The sequence below is a fragment of the Podarcis melisellensis genome (genome assembly GCF_964234715.1).
Source record: "Podarcis melisellensis genome assembly, chromosome: 18".
Lineage (NCBI taxonomy): Eukaryota > Metazoa > Chordata > Lepidosauria > Squamata > Lacertidae > Podarcis > Podarcis melisellensis.
In genome coordinates this window covers 12,782,020-12,801,960 of record NC_138536.1, presented here as the reverse complement: position 1 = coordinate 12,801,960, position 19,941 = coordinate 12,782,020, and the positions used below count along the sequence as shown (strand labels likewise).

General features: G+C 54.0%; 1 protein-coding gene and 1 long non-coding RNA gene across 2 annotated transcripts in view; one reads left to right on the top strand and one right to left on the bottom strand.

Annotated features, from left to right (window-relative positions):
* Positions 1-19,941, bottom strand: part of LOC309361024 — a 215,087-nt gene that overhangs the window by 106,448 nt on the left and 88,698 nt on the right. The window lies entirely within an intron of this gene.
* On the top strand, positions 2,081-4,616 carry GNG7 (G protein subunit gamma 7). The gene is made up of 2 exons (XM_081895985.1): positions 2,081-2,662; positions 3,606-4,616. Exons 1-2 carry the CDS (start codon positions 2,582-2,584, stop codon positions 3,729-3,731), a joined length of 207 nt encoding a protein of 68 aa, XP_081752111.1. The 5' UTR covers positions 2,081-2,581; the 3' UTR covers positions 3,732-4,616.

The window sequence follows — 19,941 nt, the reverse complement described above, 5'->3', positions numbered from 1 at the left end:
GAATGTCAGTCAGCCAAAGGCCTGGTTAAAGAACCTAGACTTGATTTCACCTGGGTCAAAGACCCAGTTTGGCACATTTGTGTACATGCACACCGGCTGGGCACCTCAATGGTGCCCCTCTGAAGGCAAAAACCCCGGCTAGCCCCCTGGCCCACCCCTAGCTAAGGCACTGGGTAGCCAATTTCTCCCATAGAACCTATACCCTGCTGAAATCCCCTCGGTGCAGAAAGCTGTTCAAGGTGCAGGAACCCGGAAACAGAAATGAGAGAGCAATCTGAATCTGTTAATGGGAAAATCCGAGGGCTCCCTTGGACAAAAACAAAGACACCAACCAGGATAACTTGGAACAAAACAGCAGACTTGGCCTTTATTGATCTGTTGCAACAGGGTGCTCCCCTCACTTGCAGGAGAGAGGAGGGACCCAGAAAAACGGTGTGCAAGGCCTTATAAAGACGTTTGAAATTGCCACCCTGTAGATCAAGACCACCCCCAGAAACATCATACATTAATCACAGAAAGGAGGGGTGTAACCTAAGACCACCCCTCACAGCTACATCACAGAAAAGGCGGTCTAAAACAGAAATTTGAATGTTGTTTATCTCCTGTCTGGCAGGTTCCTTGATTGGATTTCCTGGGGAGCCTGGCCAGTCTTTTGTAATGATAAATACTTAGTTCCTGGGCCAGGTCACAGGCTCACACCCTTTTCAAACACAGACATGCCCTTAAGACAGGATTTGTGAAGGAAAAGACAATGGGGAGGCTTTTCCATTTTGACCTTGCAGAGAAAAGATTTGGTCAGTTTAGGAATCAAAATGGTTCCAGGCTGGCCTTCCTGTGCTGATCTATGTATGTGCTTGGTTGGTATGTTGTAAATAAAAATATGCCCTTTTCCCTTATGGGGTATCCAAGAGCCCATATAGAGTCCTTACATAGGTTCCCTATATGTTAGGTTCCCTATATGTTATTTTTATGATATATTTATACAAAGGCATCCATTTACAACATATGATGTTATTATTTGTGGGGCAAAAATTTTTAAGAAAAATTCTAGCCCCAAAGGGGGGATAATGTGATAGGAATTTTATGGTTTTAGATATATGGCAACGTTCATAACCACACGTACATAGATCAGCACAGGAAAGCCAACCTGGAACCATTTTAATTCCTAAACTGAGCAAATGTTTCTCTGCATGGTCAAAATGGAAAAGCCTCCCCATTGTCTCTTCCTTCACAAATCCTGTCTTAATCTGTGTTTGAATAAGGGTGTGAGCCTTATCATTACAAAAGACTGACCAGGCTCCCCAAGAAATCCAATCAAGTAACCTGCCAGACAGGAAATAAACAAAGCGACAGGAGAAAACAACATGCAAATGTTCTGTTTTAGACCGCCTTATCTGAGGGGTGGTCTTAGGTTACACCCCTTCTGTGATGAATGCATAATGTTTCTGGGGGTGGTCTTAATCTAGAGGATGGGAATTTCAAAAGTCTTTATAAGCCCTTGCACAGCATTTTTTGGGGGTCCTCTTCCTCTCCTGCGTGTTATTGCAACAGATCAATAAAGATCAGGCTTACTAGCTGCTTTGCTTCTCAGTATTCTCTGGTTGGCCTCTGTTATTTTCTCCTACCAATAGGGAACCTATGTAAGGACTCTATATGGGCTCTTGGATACCCCATAAGGGGGGAAAGGGCAGGTTTTTCTTTACAACAGGTACACTTATGAACATTACCATATATCTAAGACCATAAAATTCCTATCACAAATCCAAGCAGGGGTTGGGGTGGGGCAGGTCTGGGGCAGAATTCTTACATCCTGGGGGGAAAGCAGCATTGCTTTCTGTACAGCTTGACTCTGTGCAAGCTTCTCAAACACGGCTTTCTCCTGGGACACTGCAGAGCCACCCTTTCCCTTGATTTATTCCTGCTGGGCGGAACCGCTTTGAGTCTCGGTCCCCATGGACTGCTCCTTAGCACTGTCTCTGTACTTCAGGGAGGGGTGGGGTGGGCAATAATGTTATCATAAAAAAGAGGAAAGGGAAGAGGCCTCCCTCCGATTGAGTGAGTTCACTTACATGCTGGGTAGCTCAGTCTGGAGAGCAGGAGACCCTTAATCTCAGGGTTGTGAGTTCAAGCCCCACATTGGGTGAAAAGATTCCTGCGTCGCAACGGGTTGGGCTAGATGACCCCTGGGGTCCCTTCCAACCCTACAATTCTATGCCATTTTCCCACAATGAGCTGTGCTCAAAACAGCTCACAGCAAACATCCAAAACACAGAAACACAGAGCATGAGAAGTACAAAATGCAGAGCATGTCAGAAGATTAAGAAATGACAAACATAGCATAGCATTCTCCTTTGAAGCAAATTGTGCCTTCTAGATTTGTTTCAGATTGACAGCCTGTATTTTAAGAAAGGGAATGTAAATATTTAAGTATAAAGATACATTAGCAGAAGATGCCTGAGCTGCTCTTGCTCACCTGGGGAGGGGAGTGGGTCACTCTAGGAAAGAAGGAAGCCCCACACGCTCTTCCTCTCCTCTCCCCCTTGCAGCATTCCAGGCGCTGACGCAGAGCCCATGGCAGACCATGTCGACCACTAACAACATCGCCCAGGCACGGAAGCTGGTGGAGCAGCTGCGGATCGAGGCCGGGATCGAGAGGATAAAGGTGCGCCAGGAAAGAGGAGGGTCACCCCCCCCACACACAAGCACACCCCACAGGGCCCTCAAAGCTCTCCCGGGGGCAGGGGCATCCTGGGCTGTCCAGACTACTTACGCACCCCACTCCTAATGCAAGAGCAAAGAGCCCCCCCCACAGCTTCAATGGGGGGCTGAGTGTATCTGCCCACCCCTCTTGTCCGGGGTCTCGGGGAGCCTTGGGACAGAAATAAAACTCTGGCTCCCAAGCCCCATTGCTGCACTTTCCAAGGTCTCCAAAGGAAGATGAGGAGGACAGGAAGAGAGGGGGCGGGGGGGCATGGAGGGACCCCTGCTAAGCGTGGAGCTGAAACACAACTCCCGTCTTGTCCTTCAGTGTTTCCATCCTTGTCTCATGGTTCTCCTGAGATTAGTCCAGACGCGGTTCCTGCCTTAAATAAATGGGGGGCATGGGCGTGGCCAGGATTTATGTTCCAGGGCACGGGACACCCCCTCGCCATCCTGTGCTCCATCTAGCAGATTCGGAACAAAATGTCTCAACAACAGTTGCTTCAAATTACTTCCTTTTTACCACAAGTGCTCAGAAAAAAACTGTCAAAATATTTCCACAATATCGACTTTTAGTTGAGTATTTTTCTTTATTTCCTTGACTGGGCGGGCACCTCCCCCCCCCCCAGCTATGCCCATGATGGTGAGGTGCTTCGTATTTCGGGAATCTGAAGCAGCCTTGCCCCCCCACCCCATCGCCAGCCCCTTTCCTACTGGGGGGGGGGGCTCTGCCTCCAAAGTCAGAGGCAGCGACGCTTTTCCGTGGCCGGCAGGCAGGCAGGCAGGCAGTCTCTCTTGTGCTAGAGTCCCACCTGCGGACTTCCCCTGGCACATCTGCACAGGCTGAGAGGGGGACCTGATCCTGCTGCTGCTCTCATTCCTCTCTCTCCTTCTTCCCCACTCAGGTCTCCAAAGCCTCCTCGGAGCTCATGAATTACTGCGAGCAGCAGGCCAGGAACGACCCTCTGCTGGTGGGCGTCCCAGCCTCTGAGAACCCCTTCAAGGATAAGAAGCCCTGCACCATCCTATAGCCTGCTCCTGCCTGGTCTGTCTCTCGGCGGCATTGGACACCCGAGGCGTGCCAGGGGCAGAGAGGGGCTCATCAGGGTGCAGACTGCACCAAGCCCAGGTCCGATTCTGACCCCCAGGGGGATCCCAATCCCAGGAACCAGTTGGCCAGGTGGAGGAGCACAGGGGGTGCTTGGGGGCGGGGGAGGCGGGCATGCCCTTTTGGAAACCGCCCTGATGTCCGTCCGGTGGGCCGGGGTCAGCCTGGACGCCAAAGTTCCCCACTTTGGCCCTTGGCAGGTGAGACCAGAGGTGTGGCTCTGTGGGAGATGGGCTCTCTGCACTGTGCCCCTTTGCAAATGACCCACCCTGGAGTCCTTGGTTCAAAAGCCTCACAGGAGCAGTGGGGAGAAGGCAGGAACCATGACCTGGCCCCCGCCATTCCCCAAGGTGGCTCCTGCCTTGGAAGTGCCACGGACCCCCTGCAGAATCCCTGACAGGGCTGGGGGGGGCCAGGGGGCGCCTTCCTGTCCCCACGGAGGAGGAGAGTCTCCCTTTCTTGGGGAGCAGACCCCCTCCTGTGCACCCCTCCTAACCTGAGCCCCTCACCCTGCTAGGGCTGCGTCTCCCTGCATGAGTCCCCCATAAACAACTCCCTCGAAGGAGAGAGCGAAAGGCTCCTTCCTCGATGTGGGGGGAGCAGAAAGTGGGCATCTTCCTGCCCCCCACCTGGCAAGGGAGAAAGGAGGTTCTCTCCTTGGGGGAAGAGCGGAGGGGACTCTGCGGATGACAGCCCTGCAGGAAGAGGCCGAAGGTGGCCTGTCTCATGGGGATGGGGGGGGCAGGCTATGGGACCCCACAGCCCAGGCAACTGTTCCTGAAGGAAAGGAGGGAGGGAGGGAGAGAGAGAGAGAGAGAGAGAGAGAGAGAGAGAGAGAGAGAGAGAGAGAGAGAGATTGGAAAGGCCCCGCCCCAAAGCCCCTTGCCCCTCGCTCTGCCCTGGCATCCAGGCCCCAGAGGCATCCCTACAGCTGTGTCAGGCCAAGGGGGGGTCCATCCAAGCCAGCAGGTTTGCTCTCGGATGCCCCCAAGGGAAGGAGGCCTCATTTGGCAGTCGGTCCCCGCTGTCCTTGGAAAAGAAAAATGGAGGGGCCACAGTGGAAGGGAGGGGGCAGAAGGAGCTCTGCTTTGCTCCTTTCCCTCCTGGGGTTTTTGGAGGAGTGGGGTTGACACGCCCCCCCCCCCCGGTCGTGGCGTTGGTGTGTCCTCTGCAGAGAGTCTCCCGCGGAAGGAGGTTCAGCGGAAAGGGACACCCCCTGAAGCCCCCCCAACCCTGTGGCGTCTGCGTTCTCCACCTTGTCACACATTGAGCCAGATGGGGGGGGGATCCAAAGGGGTGCCTCTGCTGCTCTGTCCCATTCCTTCCTTCCCTTCCTCACCAGGGGGGTGGCCTTGCTGTGACTCAAGCAGCCCCCCACCCCCAGATTTTTTCAGCCTTCCCTGGGCATTTCTTCCTCCTCCTGCTGGGCTGCTGACACCTGAGAATTGAACCAGAGAATGTCTGCTCCCTGCCCCTCTCCACCTGCTTGCCCAGGGCCATTGCTGCACCAAAGAGGGGGTTTGGGCAGCTGGGCTGGGGGGCAAGAGAGAGACGCCCCAGGGCTGCCTCCTCCTCGGCAACCCCCTCCCCACCCAGCTCTCCTGCCCCTCGCTTGCAAGCTCTTCCTTCTGCGCTGCTCCAGTTGAAGGAGGAGGGGGCACAGCTGTCCTGTCCCGGCACCCCACTCCGAAGCAGGGGGACCCCCCCTAAAAACCCACATCTCTCCTCCGGAGATCCAGGCCTTACGTCCCCCTGACTCTCCAAAGGTGCCAATTTGCCCCCTTCTCTCTTTTTGCCAAACTGATGAAATAAGTACTTTCCGAGGTTCTCTTAAAATGCATTGATTTCAGAAGTGTTTTTTCTTTTTGGAGGAAAAAAAGGTTGCCTGCCACACAGGTGTTTTGTGCTTTTGAATTCTTTCTCCAATTCCTTGTTCTTATTTGCCAAATCCTGATATTGTTGCCAAAAGCAAATCGAGATTTGTGAAGATTGTATTTTTAGGGAAGTGAAAACCCATGTCCGTAACGTAGGCTTGATCATCTCTCTCCTCCTTGCTTTCCTTTCTCTTTTTGCCAAGCCCTTCGTCCTTCTTTTCTTCCCGTGTGCCATAGACCAGTTTCTTTCCTCGCAATGTGTTTAATATTTTGTGGAATTGCTGTTTAAAACAATAAGGATATTGATCACACAACGAATTAAAAACTCACTTTTGCTGGAGCGTCTCATCTCTGCCCTTACTCCAACGGGGGGGGGGGGGGGGGGGCTCTGAAAACTTCTATTTAGGGAATTGCACAGTTTGGGGGCCTGTCCACACCTCCCCTCTCCCCATCCTCTGTGCATCCTCTATTCCCCTGGGGAAATCCGTGCTGAATCCAGAGTTGGGAGAATAAACTCAAGAAGACATCTGCTCCTCTTTAAAAGGGCTTCATCCTGCTTTCCATTGGCTCCTTGCTGCATTTCCACACCCCCACCTTGCGGGTGTTTCTGATGTGCAGCACTATCTAGCAAAGGGTGCAAAACCGGGAAGGGGGAGCGGAAACTCCGGGTGAGGACCACCCTGAACCTTGGCCACTAGGGGAACAAACTGGTTGTGTAAAATGGGGGTTTTGTGGAGAGCCTTGGGGAGGGCTTGTTTTCCAGGGTGGGGAGTCCTGGCTCTGCTTTAGGCCAACCCTCGAGGGAACCACTTGAGGGGGTCAGAGGGGCCCCGGTTTGCAACCTGAATAGAGCACCCACCACCTCCTCCTCTGTGAATCTGCCCACAGCGCACCCTAAAGCCCTCCTTGGGGGTCTTTGCCTGGCTGAAGATGCGCCCCTGAGCTCTGTTTGTGCCTCTTTGCGCCCCTGGGAGAAGGACAGAGAAGAACGCGGGGGGAGAGACACCCGACTGCACAAAGTTATCATCTCACATGAGCCGCTCCGTGCCCCTTTGCCCAGACTGGAAGACGGCCCCCGGATTGAAAAAGCCCTCCCCCTTTTAGGGTCTGCAGGAAGTTGCTGCGGAAGGAGGAGGCCCCTCTTTTCCACCCCAAGAAATCCACTTCTTGCCACCACCAACTCTGTCACTGCAGTGGGTGGGGCTGGATGACCCCTTGGGTCCCTCCCAAATCCCTATGGCTCTAAGATCCTTGGGCGAGGGTCCTGCAATTCTGCTGCCCGCTCTCCCGGGGTCAGCTGAGGCCCTGCTGGCAGGCTCCCCTTACCCCTTCCCACGCAGCGGGCCTTGCAACGCCAGCCCTGCGCGGCTGCCGCTGGCTCTGGCCCGCTCTTCTCCCCCCGGCTGGCTGTGGTGCCAGGCAGACGGCGGAGGCAAGTTAATTATAGCTCCAGAAGAGCCAGAAATAGCTCCGGCTATTTATAGGAGCCTCTCTGAACTGGGTTTCTCCAGCAGCTCCTCCCTCTGGGAGGCGGCAGAAGGCAGGCAGGCGCCCAAGGCAACGCAGGCAGGATGAGGCCTCTGCTCTCTAAGGCAGCCCCCCCTTGCATATGCCCCCTAGCCTAATTCCAGGCAGGGAGAGGAGCAGAGTCCTGCAGTGCAGTGGGGGAGAGTGTCAGGCCCTGAGGGACCTGGGTTCGAATCCATGAAGGACGGTGGAATTAGAGCCTCTCTCTCAGCCTGGCCTACTTTGCAGGGCTGTTGTTGTGAGGATTCAAGGAGGCCTGGGGAAGATGACAAGGGTTTGAATCCCACCGCTCAGCCACAAAGCCCACTGCATGTCTTGGGGCCGGTCGCTGTTTCTCAGGCTGGCCTACCTCACAGGGTTGTTGTAGGGTTTAAATGAAGAGCGGGAGACCTGTGCACACCACTTTGAGCTCCTGGGAGCAAAAGTCATGGAATGGTAGAGTTGGAAGGCAGCCCCAAGGGTCAGCTCGCCCCCCACCCACCGCTGCTGCCGCCACCGCCGCCATTCAACAAAGCATCCTGGACAGCCTCCAACCTCTGCTTAAAAACCTCCACGGAAGGAGAGTCCTGAACATCCCGAGGGAGACTGTTCCACTCTTGAATAGCTCCTACAGAATCTCCTTTCTTGTCACTTGAAGCCATGGTGTCAGGGAACTGCCATCAGTGCCGGATGGAGAGAGCAAAATCCAGAGGGATTCCAGAGAGCGTCCCGGGATTGGGAGGGGCAGCCCATCTTCTGGGGAAGAGAATCAGCATAGCACCAGTGGAGAAGGGAGGGCAGATGGGGGAAGCGGCGAGGCGGTCCCATGACTCCTTGCCGGGGACCAGCGGGGAGAGTAAGGGTCCTCCACTGCCTACGCCCTCCTTGCGCAGAAGGCTTTCGCACAGAGAGAGTAGGAGGAGACTAGGTGTCAAAGAGCTTCTTTGCTGGAAGAAGTTTAAGAAACGCCCACTGCCGGATTCTGCCAGCGATTGAGACAGCCACGGGTGAGTGGCTGTCCGGACAGAAGAGGTTCACTCAGGCAACCCAGCCAGGTGTTTGCGCTGGCTTACGCACAAGCAACCCCTAGAATCATTACACATGGGTTCAAGTCCTACCCTCCAGAGCAGGAGGAAACAACCTTGTTCCTTGAGATATTGGAAGATGACTCTCCTCTCAGAACCCAGCTCCTGCAACCATTTCTTACCAGGCTTGGTTTCCAGACCCTTGGTCATCAAGGTCGTTCTCCTCTGCACCCTTGCTAAGGAAGAGAACACCACAAAATGCAAAATGGCACATTTATTCATACATCCAATTAGAACTATTTAATTAATGTGACAAAATTAGGGGTTCTTTAGTTGTGGGTTAGGCTGGATGGCCCTTGGGGGTCCCACCCAATGCCATGAAAATGGAGGAGCAAGGTCCAGGCTTTCCGAAGTCTGAGAGCCATTTGCCCCTCTGCTTCCCCCTTGCCACTTGGCGCCCCTGCTAGGGAATCCCACTGCCCCCAGGGAGCCCTGACTTAGCTCAGCACTGCCTGCACAGGCTGGCAGCAGTTCTGCAAAAATTCAGGGCAGGTCTGCCTGGCGATGCCTTGCCTTATTGGGGCCAAAACATGCTGGCTTTCCCCTGATGTTTCCAGATCAAAACCTCAACACAGACAGCGTTGTAAGGGGAGAGAGAGAAGCATCATTTAAACTATTAGAATTATTCCAGGAATGCAGAGGAAAAATTCCCCGTCTTCCTCCCAGCTCAGCTGCTCCAAATTTTTCCCCAAATTCCTCATGTTCCTGGAAGAGAGAAAACTTTTGTTCTGCATCTTGGCTCACGACCCTCACAGCTTCATTTCTTTATCCACTCCCCTGTATTGCAAAAGTAATACTGATTAAAAGACAAATATAAATTAACCCCCCCCCCCACTGCTTAAACAGTGATTCAGAATTTGCCTTGCATTTCTCCAAAGCCCAATGCATTCTATAAATAGGATTAAGAAGTTCCCATTAAGCAGAATATTCCATCCACTATAATAGGCAGCACTTGATTTTCCTTTTTCCTTTCAACGTTCATTGCTTCTTTTTAAAATAATTAAAATAAAAAACAAACGACTCCATTTATTGGATCCACCTTGTGTTTTTTCTAATCAGCTGGTCCTGTTTTCCCTTAAAAGTTCAAAACTGTTTTTAATACGCAGTTGGAAGAATCTGTCCTGCCAAATTCCTGGCTATTTATAAAACAGATCTCAACCTGCCAAAAACTTCTCAGAACATTTGTGACATTTGGGGTTCGTACTCCTAACAAAAGCTATTGCAAAACTGTGAATTTGGAGTCGTCCCCCCGCTTTAATCGAAGATAAATCACAGAGCTGTAGAATTTGAAGGGACCCCCAAGGGACATCCAGCCCAACCCCCTGCTACTCAGGAATCACAAACGTGAAAAATAGGAGCCGACAAAACACTTCCCGCCCACCTAGGAAAAGAAGTGAGTTTGGGAGGGGGCTTACTTCTGAGTAGGGGTGCAGGTGGGATTGTGCTAAATGCTAGGTAGGCTAAATGGAGCCTCCATGGGCAGAGCCAGTCTATCTTGGAACGTCAGAGAACAAGAGCAGGAGGAAGCTGCTGCTCTTGCTGGAACTGCAGGTGGAGAGAGTGGCTCTTTGGGGGGTCTGCTTGGCCGCTGTGAGGAAGGATGGCTGGTCCCCTTGGCCTGATCCAGCATGCTCTCCTTAGGCTCTCAAGGATCCTCCAGGGCCAGAGGCAGTCTATCTGGATTTCTAGGTCCTTCGGTGTACTTGCCTAGACAGGCCCCTTTGGCGACACTGAAATTATGTCCTCTCCCCCTGGGCTGAGCACTCAGACCGGGAACATGTGCCTTGGAAGCCACGCCTGGGGGGTTGCCCCCTCTGCACTCTGGGCAGCTGAGCCCTCGCCCTTTCCCTCCCTGGGCAGGGAGGCCAAGCCACACACTTCCCCCCAACACCACCCTGTCGGGGACCCCCCAGGACCCCTTCGCGGGAGCCATTTCCTCGGAAACCTACTGGCAGGGAGCGGCCTGACCCACACCCCTCCACCGTTTGTCAGCGAGTGGGGCTGGGCAGGACATCACTTGGGGGGAGAAGAATGTGAAGGGGAAGTCAGGAGATGGGAGAGACCCAGGGAGGAAGTTCACCCCACCCGAAATCTTCTCAAAGCTGGCCGTCGCCCCAAGAGTCACCAGACCAAGTCACCTGCTGCAAAGGCCAGCCTGGGGGCAAAGGTGAGAGCGGCTGAACACTGGCCGCTGCAGAGGCCCAGGCGACTCGAGGAAGCAAGCCCAGCCGTGCACTCTGGGGAAAAGGGACAGGGAACTGCAGCGGCAAATCCATAGCTCCGTTGGTTGGAGCGTGGTGCTGATAACACCAAGATTGCAGGTTCAATCCCCATAAGGGACAGCTGCATATTCTTGCACTGCAGGGGGTTGGACTAGATGACCCTCAGGGTCCCTTCTCACTCTATGATTCTATGAGTCTATAGGATCATAGTAAAAAAGAGGAATTGCAAGCTGTTTTGGAAGGATTTGGCAAAGGGCATCGAAAGCCCTACTTGATGGTATTGAAACTACTTCATCTGGTTTCTGAGCCTGTGTCCCCCAAGACATACGCCAGACCCCCAAGGTCTGCTTCCATGGAGGGAGACAAAAACTAGACACTTTCCCCCCAGACTGGGCTATGGAAGAGAGAAAGGGGGAGAAGAGGCCCCCAATTCACCACTGAGAACTGCTAAAAGGCCAACTCCTGCAAGGCAGGAAGATCAGGGAGCAGGAACTTGGAAACTCTGTGTCCCACACTATGAGACTTGGGATAATCGGAATAAGCACAGTTTTATGGCTGTTTTATGTACCTTTCTTGCAAATCTGGGGGTTTCTCCCGCCTGTCATTTGCAGCCTACAAAAGCCCAGCCAGATGGGCAGGGTATGAATAATAACTATTATTATTATTGAAAATATATTTTAAAACACATTTTGAAATAATTAATCCTTGGGAAGAAGTGCCCTTGCATCCTGCTTGTGGGTTTCCCATTAGGGGCATCTGGGACTGGGCTGGATGGGCCCCCTTTTGGACTCTTCTTCTGCCCTATGGAACCTCCAGACCCAGAGGCAATCTATCCCTATTCCTTGGTCCTTAGGGGTGTTTGGCCACTGGGAGGACAGGATGCCAGACTGGACATGTCCCCTTTGGCCTGATCCAGCTGCTGCTGCTGCTGCTTCTGGGTTCTCCTTAAGTTTCTTGCGATTTCGCTACAGAGCCTCCTTGGACAGAGATGGTCTACCTTACAACGCTGGAGAACAAGAGCAGGAGGAGGCTGCTGCTCTCACAACCCACTGGCAGGTTTCCCTTTGAGATGTCTGGTCCAGTGAGGACAGGGTCCTGGACAGGATGGGTCCCCATTCTGCAAAATGCGCTCACACCCCCCCCAAAAAAAACAGCAATACATCCATCCCTATAAATATCTCATATGCAAACTGGCACCGCCCCTGCCTTCTTCTTTTGCTCAAAGGGCCCCCTAACATTTATGGGTGCTTCCTCCTCCTCAGATGGTCCTCCATGCAGTGGGTTGGACTAGATGACCCCCGGGTATCCCTTCCAACTCCAGGACTCTAGGATTCCTCCTCCTCTGGCCTGCCCTCCTGGGAGCACCCACTCCCTGTGGCAGGGGGCCAGAGCAGGCGCAGGTGGCCAGGCAGAGGTCGGCTGGGACACTCCCTTCCCTCCTGGGCACACGCTCTTCCCTCCAGCGCTCAGCAAACACAGGCCAGGCAGCTGCCTCTCTGCACACCCTGATCCTCTGCCAGGAGTTCCCACAGTGGTGCAGCTGGGCCCTTTCAGACTCTGGACTTGATGGGCAGATCAGGGTGGGTGGGTGGGTGTGTTCTGCAAATTGCTTCCAAAAATACCAGGCCAGGTGTCTATGGGTCCGGCTCAAAGGGGTTCCATCTAACATCCTGTCCTCCCAGAGGCCAGCATTTTCCCTGTCCACCCTTTCCATGCCTGGCATCTCCTCTCCCTCGCCTGTTCCCCTAACGCTGCACCCCGTTCCTCTCAAGGCGTCTCTCCATCTTCCCCTCAGTCTTTGGGGTGCCCTTTCCTGACCTGCCATAGCCAGGGAGGGCCTGGCAAAGCCAGTCCTGCCGAGGATTCACCTGCGTTTCCGGGGACCTGCTTCCCTGCAGAGCCTGTGCAGGTTAAGGGCGGAGCTGCTTGCCCGCAGCATTTGCACCCAGGCCAGCCTCACCCACAACCTCCCATCTGCCCAGATTTCGGAGCCCAAAGCAGAGAGCAGAGGACGTTGCCTCCTCCCTCTGTCCCTCCCTGCCCAGCCTGGGCCCCTGCCAACTGCTGACTCAGTCCTCCGGCTGCTGCCTGGTTTCGGCCCAGCAGGATCTGCAGGCCAGCAGAGAGGCTGGCCATCCTCCTCCTCCTCCTCCTCCTCTTCATCTCGGGTGATGGGGCAGATTCTGCATCCCAGCTGGGACCCAAGAGTTGCCCAGGTCTTGATCAGCCAAACTCCGGAGAGCATCTGCTGTGCCCTGCAGAATTTCTCAATTATTCATTTAACCCAAATATCTTAGAAATCCCCAAGTCACATTACAACTTTTTAGTCCCCTCATTTCAGGAGTGTGAGAGCTGGAAGATTTGGCTCTCCCTCTTGCTGCCAGAAAGCTCTCCCTAATTTGCAGAGGCTTGCTGGCAAATGGAGAACTCACTCCTGCTGCCTCCAATACGATGCAGCGCAAAGCGTTGAGCAAGGGCATAAAGAGTCTAGTCCTCACTGTTCAGAATGAATAAGAACATAGGCAGCAGCCAGGCCACCCACCCACCCACTCGGGATAAGACGTCCTTTCCCTGCACTGCTGTGGACTGTGATTTAATCTGAAGCTGGGGGATAGAGAGGTCTGAGGTCCCTGCAGTGCTGGAAATAGCGTGATCCCCCGTCTGAAATCCCAAAGAGCTGCTGCCAGCCAGTGCAGGCAATGCTGATGCTGATGAGCGGTTGGTCTGATGTGAGACAAGTTCTGCATTCCATGGTCTGCGTTGCTTGAATGCAGTCACTTGGCTGTTACTCATGCAAAGGTTCTTGAAGACTGGGCGCATTACTCAACCACCTGAAGCGCCTGCAGTTCATCCAGGAACTCTGAGTGACAGCCTTCGATCCAAGGAATGCTCTGATGCTCTGCACATGTGGAAGAAGAGCAGAGAGGGAGCACAAGGGGCCTGCACAGAATAAAGAGGAGAAACGGGCAGAATATGCAAGCGGAAAGAGGGAAGAAGGAGATGCTAGGGCTGCCTGGTCATAGAACTGTATGGTTGGGAGGGGTACCCAAGGGTCCTCTAGTCCAGCCCCCTGCAGGGCAGGAATCTCAGCATTGTGCTTGTTGCAATGAAAGACTCGGCACAGTTCCCTGCGCTGCCCACAGGCCCAGCGTTGTGTCCATTGCACTCCCCCCACAAACCCCACACTCCTGCGCTGTGAGAAGCCTGCCTGCCTGCCTGCCTGCCTGCCTTTGGGTCTTCTAGGCTGGAAGCCAGCGGCCGCCAAAGCTCAGACAAGCCGAGGATTTTATGAGGCAGCCTGTTCCTAGACAGCTGTCTGGATCCCACCCTCTCACTCTCCATGTGCCAAGTCTGGAGTGGGGCTGGAGGAGCCCCAAAATGGGGCCTGGCTGCGGGGGGGGGGGGGCTCTCTTTGCAGCCTCCCCAGAGGAAGTGGCTTGTCTGCAGTGGAGACACCCTGGCAGGCGGCGACTGTGAGGGTTTTGCTTGGTGCTCAGAGTCTCTGGCCTGAGAGATGTCTGGGGTTCGGCTGCAGCCAGACTGGGTGGGCGGCGGAGAAGAAAAGAGAGGACTCATCCAGCCAGGCAGCCAGCTGCGTCACTTGCCAGAGCCCAGAGGCTCAGCTGGTGGAAGCAGGGAAGCCTCGTCACCCCCAGGGCAGGTCAAGAGCAGGAGAACTTCGGAAAAGCCTGGACCCATCTGGTCCATCCTCCTGGGCTCACAGGGGCCAAATACCCCACAGAACCCAGGACTCCAGATAGACTGCCTCTGGGCCTGGGGGACATCTCTCCCAGCCTCCCCTTCTCACCATGGGAAACACGTGAGCAGGATCCGAGCACAAGAGCAGCTCTTCCCTCCTGTGGTTTCCAGCAATCAGCATTCAGACTGTGGAGGTGACAGCAGAGCCATTGTGAACCTCCCTGAGATTGTTTGATGGAGGGCAGTATATCAACAACAACAACAATGGCTAATAGCCCTCTCCTCCTCCACCCAGGCTGGCAGTCTTCCCTGCCTCCTGTGGGAGGGAGTTCCAGGGTTTCGCTGTGTGCAAAATAAAGAAGGACTTCCTTTGGTCATTTGAATGAAGTTGAGAGAAAGTCACCCAGCTGGGATGACTGTTGTCTGAGCTTATCATGCCAGGGAATCCGTTCCTCTGACCACAGCTAGACCTGGACATCCCCATCCGGCTAGACGCCCTGACTCAGGCAGCAGGGGCGTGGTGGGGCAGTGGATTCGGGAGACCCCTGCATGGGCTCTGCGGCCTCTCTGTCCCGCGGCTGAGCTGGGAGGCTGTGCGGTCAGTGGGCGAGAGGCCCAGACGGCCATTCCTTCCCGCCCAGCGTCTCATGAGAAACCAGCAGATAGGAAAACACACATCTGGTTCTGCTTAGGCACAAGAAATGCTCTGTTGCAGCGGCTGATCCTCTGGCAGTGGAGGAGAGCAGAGCAGCTGTTTGGCATGCAGAAGGTTTGATCCCTTGGGGCGCCTCCTGGCAGGGCTTGGAAGAACCCCCCAACTGCAACCCTGAAGGAATGCCGAAGGTGGGAGATTGCTGAGCTGGATGCTTTGGCTGAGATTCCTGCACTGAAGGAGGCTGGACTAGATGTCCCTTGGGGGTCCCTTCCAATGCTGGATTCTATGGTTCTACAAGGGGCAATGAGCAGCTGGCTGCATTTAAATCCACCCTTTATCAGAAGCATGAGGACTTGACTTCACTTCACTTGATCTGTATTGCAGATTCCTGCCTTGCAGGGGACTAGGCCTCTTGGAGATCAGGTTGCTAAGACTTGTTGTTGCTGTTGCTGTTATTGTTGTTCACTCAGTGCACAGGATTCTTTGGAGAGAAAGAAAGAATGCACTTTGGACATGCTCCAAAGGAATGGCGTGTCCTCAGCCTGTGCCTTGTTCTGGCATCTGTCCAGAGCATGTGCGATCATACCCTGACGCAACCCTGCCAGGACGGCCGGGATCTGCATTGGATCTAGTTTCCCACGATCCCTTCCTCCTCCTTGCTGCTGCTGCTGCAGGGCTGAGAGCTTCTGTGGCAAGTCAGCAGCAGGATTCATGCCAGCTGGCCTTCGTCACCCCGCTTGCGTGTGTGCGCTCGGGGCCTTACGTACTTTGTGGAGAGAGCCTGAGGCTCCCAGATCTCCTGGGCACGGGATCCCTAAAGAAGGCGAGGAAGAATCCTTTGCGGTGAATCACCTGGCTGGGCTCTGCAACATGGTGGGAACTGCAGCGGCAGATTGTCTTTTCTTTGGGGCAGAGACAGTCACATAGTCCAGTGGGGAGAGCACCTGCTTGGCATGCAGAATGTATTTGCTTCAGTCCCTGGCAAGGCTTGGAATTGCCCCAAGGCAGAAATATCAAAGAGCTGCTGCCCACCAGTGTAGAGATGTTCTGAGCTTCTTGCGTTTCTGTTTAAATCAAAAATGGTTTGGGAGCATGAGGTCTGGAGCATTGCAGAGCAGCTGCTTGGCATGCAGAAGGCCTCAGGTTCAATCCCTGGTAGGACTGCAGGCAGGACTGGGATTTGTCCCCATTCGGAAACCCTAGATAGCCAATGCTGCCAGCCAGTGCAGACAGCACTGCTCTACATGGACCGTTGGAACGGGGCAGCTTCGATTCTCCATTCTGTGCAGCATCAGAGATTCAAAAGCAAATGTTGCAGGGCAGTGATTGGGAGACCACCTTGTCCCAAACCCTGAGAGGGGCAGGGAATGCCAGGATTTGGCTAAGAATAATAATAATTTGTTGTGTTTGTTGTTGTTGTTGTTGTTGATCTACGGGGCTGCCCCACTTACATACCCAGATCGGGGGCTGATCCAAAGCAGCAGGAAGCCCATGAGCAAGACCGCCTTTCCTCTGCCCCCTGCAAGCTGGCATTCTGCAGCAGGCAGCTCCTGAACATGGAGGCTCTACTAATGGCTTCAGGGTGTTTCGATCACTACCCCTGGGGAGGTGCTGCGCAGAGGGGAGAAACGGGCGCCTTGCCAACTTCCCTCGGGGTCTCTTTCCACCCGTCACCCGGTTCCTCACAGGCATGGGAGAAGCACCTGCCTCCCCAATTAAACCCATGAGTGCCTTCCAGGAATCCCCGGCTGCTATTTATAAAATTGGCCACTGAGCCTGGGAACCTAGAGAGCTGACTCTGCCTCAAGCTGTGACTCACAAACACACATGAGGAGATGGAATCACAGAATGGTAGAATTGTTGGGAGGGACCTCTGAGGGTCATCTAGTCCAACCCCCTGCAATGCAGGAATCTCAGGGAGTTGGGCTAGATGACCCTCGGGATCCCTTGCAGCTCTACTATTCCAGGATGTCAATAACGGCATCTGGTTGGCCACTGTGAGGGCAGGAGTTTGGGCTGGATGTGCTCCATTTGGCCTGATCAGGAGGCACTTCCTACCTCAGTGATCTCTGGGTTGTGGGTTTGATTCCAGCATTGGGCAAAATATCCCTGCATTGCAGGGGGTTGGGCTGGATGGCCTTTGGGGGTCCCTCACAACTCCACTGTTCTGTGAGGCCATGCCTTGGCAGCAAGGAGAGTTCAGCTCAGGGCTGCTGCACCCCTCCCCTCCTTCTCTAGCTCTCTTGGTGAGAGCCTGGTGCTGATAACACCAAGGTTGCAGGTTCGATCCCTGCATGGGGCAGCTACCTGTTCCTGCATTGCAGGAGGTTGGACTTCTGTGATTTCTTTGATTTCCCTAGGAGGAAGCCAAGGCAGTTTAGAGGAGCCTGCCCATCTTCCCACACTGGGAGAAGCTGCCAATGTTTATGCCTCAGCCAGTCAGTAAGAATTCGGGGGGGGTGTTGTGGGTCAGCCTGGGGGGTCTCAGGTGGGGGGGTTGTTTTCCCCTGGGAAAGGAAGCCGGTGGCTGCTGCGTCCTGGAGGGAGCCCTGACCCCCGAGCAAAGGGGTCCTGTAAGGTGAGGTTTGGGAAATTGAATTAAATTGAATTCATTCAGCTTGATTTGCAATAATTTGGCAAGCTAAGAAGAATAATTGGCAAAAAGGGGGGTTTTGCAGATGAGCAGCGGCCAGCTTAGGCCTCCTCTGGACCTAAGGGGGGAGGGGCAGCGTTGACGTGACCGCCCCACATGACAGAGAGGCTGCCGGCTGGGCCCTGATGTGGACTGACATTGGCCTGTGCTGTTTACACGGGAATGTGGATTTGCAGCCCGGTGAAGGGGGAAGGTCACCTGGCCCCGTCCCTTGGGGGTTTGTGCCAGCTTTCCCCCACCCCTTGCGGGACAGCTCCCTGGGGAAGCTGGTTTCGCACTGGCAGCCCCCCGTGAGGAAGAGCGGAACTCGTGCATGGCCATTTACGCCCAGGGTTGCCCACACTGAATGGGAGCTTCTGCCCACTGTCTTTCTTAAAATAAACCAAGATGCTAGTCCTCACTATTTTGAGCAAAGGATGGAGAGCATTAGTAATGGGTCACCTGGAATTTCAGATCCTCCCAAACTGGTGCCAAAGTTTGGTGCTAATTTTGTGCCATGAACCCCATGTTTCATAGAATCATAGAATCCTAGAGTTGGAAGAGACCCCAAGGGCCATTGAGTCCAACCCCCTGCCAAGCAGGAAACACCATCAGAGCACTCCTGACATATGGTTGTCAAGCCTCTGCTTAAAGACCTCCAAAGAAGGAGACTCCACCACACTCCTTGGCAGCAAATTCCACTGTCAAACAGCTCTTGCTGTCAGGAAGTTCTTCCTAATGCTTAGGTGGAATCTTCTTTCTTGTAGTTTGGATCCATTGCTCCGTGTCCGCTTCTCTGGAGCAGCAGAAAACAACCTTTCTCCCTCCTCTATGTGACATCCTTTTATATATTTGAACATGATATGATAGTCTTTATTGTCATTGTCCCATGCAGAACAATGATACAACAATATCATGGGGCACCTTGTCAAATGCCTTGCTGAAATCAAGGTAGGCTACATCCACTGCGTTCCCTTCATCTACCAGGCTGACTATTGGTGATCACAGCATTCATGCCCCCCTTTGCAGTCAATTGGACAAGGTTGGGTTTTGGGGTGTCCCTGTGGCCGCTGGTGTGAGTGTCAATGACTCAGTTTTGTGGCCGATGCAGAAAGCAGGGTTCGCAACACAAAATGGCACAAAACCAGCACAGCGCTTGGCACCAGTCTGGAGCCAATGAAATCAGGTTGTCACCCCGGTTGGAATGTCAATTGCTCCATTGGGGGGAGGCACAAAACGGTACAAAGCTTGCCCAAAATGTTGGCATCAGTTTGGGGCGATCCAAAATTTTGGGGTCACACATTAATGGAGCTAGGGTGGCTTTAGAGCGAGTGCATCTCGCTCAGCATTGCTTGCACTGACTGGCAGCAGCAGGTGTAGGTGGTCCCGGTCATACCTGGAGATTGAACTGGGACCTTTCTACATGCCAAATAGGTGTTCCACCCACTGAGCTTTGCAGCCCTTCCCACAATCTAGCATCAGGTTGGATTTGCAAATGTGCCAGGCCTTTCCATAGAATAGTAGAGTTGGAAGGGACCCCGGCGGTCATCTAGTCCAGCCCCCTGCAATGCAGGAATCTTTTGCCCAAGGTGAGGCTCAAACCCACAATCCTGAGACTCAGAGTCTGGTGCTCTTTTGCATCTTGGAATATTAAGTACAATTTGTGTCATGTAATTATGATTCTGTTGGTTTCATTTCCAATTGCTTTCCCAACCATCCCCAGCCTGGGATTAGCCTTGTGGCAGGCGGAAAACCAACAGGTGCAGCTTCTGCCACTGTGTCTGTGTGCAGGAGAAGCCTCTTGCATTTCTGCCTGCTGAGCAGCACAGGAGCCCCTGCCAGAGGGGAGCATTTGGTGCCTTGTTTACCTCTCCACAACACACCTGCGCCGGTGCGTGTCAGAACCCGTCACCCCTGACTCAGGTGCTTCCGCACATGCGGCCTGGGTGCGTCTCCCCCCCCCCCCGATGGCTGCACAGATCCTCTCCCAGGAAGCCAGAGCCTCAGAACTCATTGCCACTTGATGCCCCCCTCCTTCACAGCTGGAGCACTTCCTGGGTGCCAGAGGGAGCCGCCCCACCCTTCCTGCCCTCCCTCTCTCCCTCCAGGCATCTCACATTCGCCACCCGCCCCACCAAGTAAACAGGCATCCTGGCCAGTCAGGATGGGTCCTCTGTCTGGGATGGGTGCCAGCACAGCAGAGCCAAGAGCACCCCAAGGCGCCTGAATCCTGAAATGAGGAGAGGGCAACCAGATTTAACTGCAGAGCATTGCAGTTCCATAAAGACATGAGGAGTAGCACCTTGTTTCTAGTAGGAGGCTGGTGGCCGCTGACAGCTCTGCCTCCCTCCATGAATTCCTCTCGTCCTCTTTTAAAACCACTCAAGTTGGTGGCCCTCATGACACCTTGCGGGATCTCAGGGTTGAGGATAGAAGAGCCTGGCTGCAGGATCAGGGCCC